This window comes from Pseudophryne corroboree, chromosome 5 (genome assembly GCF_028390025.1).
Source record: "Pseudophryne corroboree isolate aPseCor3 chromosome 5, aPseCor3.hap2, whole genome shotgun sequence".
Taxonomy (NCBI): Eukaryota; Metazoa; Chordata; class Amphibia; order Anura; family Myobatrachidae; genus Pseudophryne; species Pseudophryne corroboree.
In genome coordinates this window covers 3,760,235-3,767,496 of record NC_086448.1, presented here as the reverse complement: position 1 = coordinate 3,767,496, position 7,262 = coordinate 3,760,235, and the positions used below count along the sequence as shown (strand labels likewise).

Sequence of the window (7,262 nt, the reverse complement as noted above, 5' to 3'; positions counted from 1 at the left end):
GTATCTGAAAGGGGTGATCTGTCGTCTATCCAGGGGCCCTGCTCCAGTTTAAAATTAAAATAATAAACGCTAAGAAGAAAAAGCCTAAAATTATATATTTTTTTGTGCTTTACCCCAGTGTACTATACAATTTTTATTTTATTTTCATAAGTACTGTGACACTGCCGGTCAGACAGCAGTATATTATTTCCTACTCATACACATATTGTGTGACGCTGTCGGTGAAGTCAACTGTGGTGTGTAATTATTATTATTATTATATACATTTCTGACTCATTTGTGTGACGCTGTCGGTGAAATCAACCGCAGTGTGTAATTATTATTATATACATTTCTGACTCATTTGTGTGACGCTGTCGGTGAAGTCAACCGCAGTGTATAATTATTATTATATACATTTCGGACTCATTTGTGTGATGCTGTCATTGAAGTCAACCACAGTGTGTAATTATTATTATATACATTTCTGACTCAGTTGTTTGATGCTGTCGGTGACTCATTTTGCGTGACGCTGTCCGTGAAGGTCAACCACACTTTGCGTTGATAGAAATGGAGGCTACTGCTAGTGCTGAAGCTGCTGCCACTAGTCATGACATTGACAATGCAAGTCCATCATTGTCATCTGCTAAGGCAGATGCCCAGGGCATAGAGGGCATATGACAGGGCAGAGGTTAAAGTGAGCCAGAACGGGGCAGAACTGTGTTCCGTCAGTTCCATTTGGAGACTAATCCAGTTCCGCCCCCTCTCCGGCTCACCTAACCTAGGAGGAAGATGTTGGGCGTCCGCTGAGATTGTTTTACCAGCAGGCGCACGGCTCCTTCCCCTTAGTGGCTGCCGGAGGCCAGAGCTCACTCCTGAGCTCTGGCTTCCAGCTCAGGCAGTGTGTGGCTGGGCGGCACACATAGTTCCGAGGAGCAAGCGGCCAGACAGAGCGCAGCACAGTCTGGAAACAGGTGCGGGGCTGTTGAGTATAGTGTTTTGGTTTTGTGTGTGTGTGTGTGTGTGTGTGTGTGTGTGTGTGTTTAAGCGGCGCTACTATGGGGCCTCATCTGCTGGGGGCACATCTACTGGGGCATAACTACAGGGGGCACATCTACTGGGGCATAACTACAGAGAGCCAATCTACTGAGGCATAACTAATGGTGTCACATCAACTGGGGCACATCTACTGGGGCATAACTAATGGTGGCACATCTCCTGGGGCATAACTACAGGGGCATATCTACTGGGGCATAACTACAGGGGCACATCTACTGGGGGCATAACTAATGATTAGGAAACTACTGTTCTCAGGAAATGTAATTCTTTGGGCTAGATTCAATTGACACCGGCAGCCATTAGATGACGCCCAACGGTGATATTCAAATATAAATCCGTTTGGGGGCGATCAGCTGCCGGCGTCTGTATGTCAGCTCGCACCCGCTGTGGTGGTGAGTTGAAATGTGTGAGTAAAGATCTGTTTGTGCGCCAAAACGGCACTTTTCCCAATCGCACCTATTAGTTTAGTTGGGTTTAGCCATTTTGCATGGGTACACCCGACACTAATGGGTGCGATCAGTGCGATAGGGGACATCAAATGAATATCGCCCTCTGCAATCTCCCGTCACTTTAGCGGGAGATAAGTGGCGATAACTTTTGAATCCCCCCATAGAGTGCTGTTATCAGCCCTGTTTTTAGTCACTGTGAGGAGTCTTGCTTTTATTTCCTGCTCCTGTGAAAGTTCTTGTTCTCTGGTATCTCATAGTTTCCTTTTCTAGAGTAACATGATTTTGTTTCTGTTCAATACCACTGGGAATAATTCTTCCATATTTGCTTTCTATTTTAGAGACCCAGTTATATCTTACTCCCAGATTCATCAACTGACTTCCAACGTCAAAGCTCCTGATTGAACACAGAACTTCCAAGGAACTGGATGGATTATGGCTTTGATTCTACATGTCCTGTCCTGCTTGCTGGGTCTTGGCTCTTGGGTTGCCATTAATGGGGTTTGGGTGGAGCTGCCTCTTTTAGTGCCCCATGCTCCTGAAGGTTGGGAGCTGCCCTCCTACCTCTCTCTTCTAATTCAGTTTGCCAATATTGGACCACTAGTAGTTACACTTATCCACAAGTTGCGCCCGGAACATCTCCATGAGGGGCCTGTGATCTTTGTGATTTTGTCTGTTGGGGTTGTGTCATGCATACTGCTGGCTTTCCTCTGGCAAGAAACGAGCTGGGTGGGCACATCACGGAGAAGTACTGCTCTACTGTCTCTCATCTTCTTCCTGTCACTGGTGGACTGCACTTCTTCGGTTACCTTTCTTCCTTATATGACCCGTCTCAGACCAGACTACCTCGTGTCATACTTCATTGGAGAAGGGCTGAGTGGGCTGATACCGGCACTGCTGGCTCTGGGACAAGGAGTTGGGGTGGTGAGCTGTGAACCAATGAACATTACTGAACCAAATGGATCCTATACTACTGGAAATCTAACTGCAATATACCAGCCGGCCAGATTCCCTGCATGGGGCTTCTTCCTGTTCCTGGCTGGTATGATGGGGATCAGTCTAATGGCCTTTACAATCCTTCATAGGACCCCATGTAATCAATGCAAGAGGCCCCAAAGGGCAGTGAAAGGCAAGACAAGACAGGGAAAGCGTGTGGAGCAGAGGCCTATGATGGTGCAGGATGAGGCTGGTGGAGAGGCCAGGAAGGACAGTAGACAGTTGGGAAGGTACTCTGTATGGGAGAAGATTTTCATCTACCTAGTCCTGGCTTGGGTGAATGCTTTGACCAATGCAATACTACCTGCTGTGATGACTTACTCTTGTATTCCTTATGGAGGACATGTCTATCACCTCACAGCTGCTCTGGCTTCCATGGCAAACCCTCTGGCGTGTGGCCTAGCAATGTGTTTGACCAGCAGGTAAGAGGAAGGAGCGCTCTATGGTTATTAATAGTATACATACTGTACACATCAGGGTGTCTACTAAGGTGGAGGCAACCATTTTGTGGGTGATCTACTACTAACATTAATGCAGGCTATGGCAACATTAAGAAGTTATGCGTCATGAATATATGATCAGAAAATGCCTCACCAAGGTCTATGGTCTTTTTAGGGACCTAAGACTGCAATCCCATGATGCATCAGCCTACAAGATGGGTGCCTCCACATCTGTGGTGTTAGTGCTCTGAGATAATCTTCCCCTCACCCCGAATGAAAAATCAGCAGGAAAAGAAGGGGTCTCAAGCCAGCAGAGAAGGGTCTAATGTTGGGTTTGCAGAGTATTAAAGGGGCTCCACGACTCTGCAAAGCAGTCTGCTGTTCCCTCTCTTCTGGGGCCACAGCTGAGCTGTAAACGAGCTGGGTACTGCGGCAGCCTGGCTCAGGGCAGAGTGTAACCGATAAGGGAGTCTAGGACCTACCTCTCCCAGGGGTAGTCATTGGTGGCTGCAGTTCCCCACCACCTATGCCTACTTGCTGCTGCTTAAGAGCGGAGTTGTAGGCAGAGCGGCAGCCAGGAACAGGTGTCCAGTGGGTAGTACTGCCTCATCCTATTCCCTGGGGTTGGTGTGATCCATCACAGTGGGCAGCTGATGGACTTTAGTTGGAGGTAGCTGTATTCGTCTGGAAGTGAAAGTGAAAGTGTTGCAGTGGATAGGCTGAAGCTTCCCGCTCAATCTCCGTTGGAGAATGTAATGAGATTACAAGTTATTACAATTTTATTGTAGATCCAAGAAAGTGCCGTATACCCACACTGGGTTTGCTTGTCGACGCCTGACGGAAGAGTAGCGGTCCATTAATTCTTTCTGTTGGCATACAAATAATGTCAAATAGCCAGATATCCATGAACGCGTTATCCCTCTTCGTCTTTCGTCTGCTTCACCTCTGTCACTCCTCATCTCCCTTGTAGCGTATTTCCATCCACCATGTAGTATTCAAGAATTTCTCAATGGTGAAATACAGGTTTAATGGGAACAATAGACCCTATAAAAGTGAAGGTAAGGCAGCGTATCAGAAAACATGGTGTGAAACGCACACCAACCATAGCACAAGGTAATTATGGGAACCTCCCGGGAATGGAATCCACCATAGATGTCCAGATCCGGATTAGAGGTCTATCTCCTTCTTTCTGCCAACGTGTTTTGGCTTCTATGGAGCTTTTATCAAGGTGTGATCAAGGCATAGAAAAACAAGCCCTGGGTGGGTAAGCGGTACTGTCTTGGATCTAGAAGGAATTTTTAATAACTTGTAATCTCGTTACATACTCCAAAAAGATCCGTTAAATTTGCCGGCTGCCAGAATCCTGGCGCCAGAATCCCACCAGCCGACAATGCCGCTAGCCGGAATCCTGGCAAAATAGGACAATTCCTACTCGTGGGTGTCCACGACATCCCTAGAGTGTGAAAAGATCCTGTGGGGGGTGCAGCGAGCCTGCAAGGGAACTCTTTGCCCTCGCCCCGCTGCCGGCATTCTTGCTGGCAGGATGCCGCTGTCGGGATATGGACTACCGGCATCCCGGCCGCCGGTAAATCATACTGATTACACTCCAACAGAGGTTGCGCTAAACCATTGTTTTCCATTCATTGTACTCTTGAAGGTGTCTGGGTGACCACCTTGTTTATTGCTGCACCCTCGTAGTGCAGAACTTAGCACCTGTTTGATTCGCTTTGAATCTCCCTGCTGACCACCAATGAGAGAGCTGGTCTAAGGTGAGGGGAAGCAGTGGCATCAGCCAATGGCAGGAGGCTGATCCTGTTGGGGAGAAACTTGTGACCCACACTGCACTCCAAGCATTGACGTTAGGGGGATAGGGTGTTAAATAGCTGCAGCTTAGCCCTGAGGTCCACTATCTTGCAGACGCATATCAGTGATCCCAGCAACAACACAGAGCGTAACATAGGATTTATTGGCTAAAACAATACTGTGTTTCCTACAGGGCTGCGGCCTATTATATGTTATTTATAGTGTAGGAACACCACCTAGTGGTCAAAAGCAGCACCTACTGTACTCATTTCATTCAGACTTTGGAAAACATCATCCCCTATGCCAGAGGTTCTCAAACTCGGTCCTCGGGGGCACACACAGTGCATGTTTTGCAGGTAACCAAGCAGGTGCACAGGTATTAATTAATTACTCACTGACACATTTTAAAAGGTCCACAGGTGGAGCTAATTATTTAACTTGCGATTCTGTGAGGAGACCTGCAAAACATGCACTGTGTGTGCCCCCGAGGACCGAGTTTGCGAACCTCTGCCCTATGCAATATACTGCAAGGAGTGTGGGACAAGTGAGAGGCAGCTTTCTGTCATTTAGCTCCCTCCAAGGGAGAAGAAAACAAGTCCTGCACATTCTACACCTGTAGTGGAAGTTTATAATTCCAGGCTTTCTAAATTGCACCGCTGCAGCTGGAGAAACAGAGGTCCGGGTTTTCCAGATCACCCAGAGACAGGAGGAAGTCAGGTGCAGGAGAGGGGTTTAAAAATCCCTCTTACCCACAATGCATCGTGCTGGTGCCTGTTAGAGGCCAGTGAGCAGGGCTGAGTTTATAGCACCAGGGACTGTGGACATTGGCCGTGCCAGGAGAGCTGGCAGCCACTGCAGGAGAATGACTTGTGAGTACGGGAAGTGCTAGGACCTTTTGTATTCATTTGTTTAATTTTTCTGTATGTACCTGTGTGACCAGGCCCAAGCCTGTGTATGCTGTGCTACAGTGTCTGATGTCAGTAAAGAAGACACTGTGGTTGTAACCGGAAAACCTGCCTTATTTACAATACCCGTGTTACAATACATAATGTGGCAGGGATATCACAGAAATGCAGGCTGTCAGATCCAGGCCAGGTATTCTGTGTGCACAGCTGTGCACAGCTGAGCAGCAGGCATGATTACAATCACCTGTGCGAGCTAGGTAAAAGAAGCAGCAGAGACACTGAGAAGCTGAAGTAGTCGGCCAGGCAATAGGAGTGTTTGGGGACTACGTTAGAAACCACTGGATCTTTGTATCAACTGCATTGAGAACATTGTACCATGTTGTACTGTAAAACCTGACCTGCAAATCCTGCATGAAACTCTGTCACCTGACTGTGGTGGAAAATAAAGTGAGTTGGATTTTACTTTGCCTATGTGGTTCTGTCACATATGGCACCCGAACAAGGACTTGAAGCTCAGATGATATTGAGGGATTTTTGTGCACCATTGAACACACTGCCGCATGGTTAAAGTGGCCAGAGGAGGAATGAGCTGCCAGGTTAGCTCCATGCCTTACAGAGAAATCATAGCGAGCCTATATTGACTTGACAGTTTCTGAAGCTAGCTCCTATCCTCGTCTGAAGGAGGCTATCCTCAGCAGTATTGGGATGGCAGGCCCCAATAAAGGCCAAGAGTTTAATCAGTGGCGGCTGAGTCTGTCTGAGCCTCCAAGAGTCCAGCTGGCCAAATTAGCCAGACTGAGTAAAGCATAGCAGCAGCCAGAGAAACATACTGCTCCACGTATGGTAGAAATTGTTGCTTTAGACCATACTATATGGGTACTAGACCACCGCATACAGCAGTGGGTCCTGCAGGCTGTCCCTCAAATGTTTAAGGAGTTAGCCGTGGCAATTGAGCGGTACCTAACCCTAGGGAAATTGAATAAAGCCACCCAAGGGTTACCACCGGTACCTAAGCCCAAGTTCAGGTTTCCAGTTGTTAAACAAACCATCCCACCTCCACCGATGTGTTTTGACTGTGGCGAGTCAGGACATATACGCAGAGACTGCCCAAAGCTGGGTGAGCAAATGGATTGCCGAACAGGGTAAACCACTCAACCAGTGGTCTGCATGGCTGCTGAACGTATTTTCCCAGGGGAAACCATCCTGTTCTGTTTGATGATGGAAATTGAAGGCCGAGAGTTTTGGGCCTTAGTGGATACTGGCAGTGCATTGACCATCATCTCTGCTAACCTGGTTTCACCTGGGGCTGTTCAGGTGTTATTCCCCAACCCCCCCCCCCCCCCCTCCCCTGTAAAAGTGCTATGTATCCACGGGGATATAGAAGAATGCCCACAGGTGCAACTGTTGGTGGTGATAAAAAGACGATCACTAAAAATTGTAGCCCTGATGGCCAACAAACCACCTTATCCACAGATTTTGGGACGGGACCTTCCGCTGTTACAAGAGGTGGTTACATGGCATAACAGAGATGGACCAATAGAGGCTAAAGACCATCAAGAAAGCAAATCTACAGATTGCAAAAATTCTATGACTGTAAAACCCTCTTTGGTCAGTGAGCATCAGGGAGAGGATGA

General features: G+C 47.7%; 1 protein-coding gene across 1 annotated transcript in view; it reads left to right on the top strand.

The window, feature by feature from the left end:
* The first annotated feature begins 1,838 nt into the window (after nucleotides 1-1,838).
* The window catches only part of LOC134928738 (solute carrier family 52, riboflavin transporter, member 3-B-like), a 33,774-nt gene continuing 28,350 nt past the window's right edge, over nucleotides 1,839-7,262 (top strand). Inside the window, exon 1 of the mRNA XM_063924754.1 lies at nucleotides 1,839-2,902. Coding sequence (XP_063780824.1) covers nucleotides 1,920-2,902 — 983 coding nt within the window. The 5' untranslated portion in view covers nucleotides 1,839-1,919. The remainder of the gene's footprint in view (nucleotides 2,903-7,262) is intronic.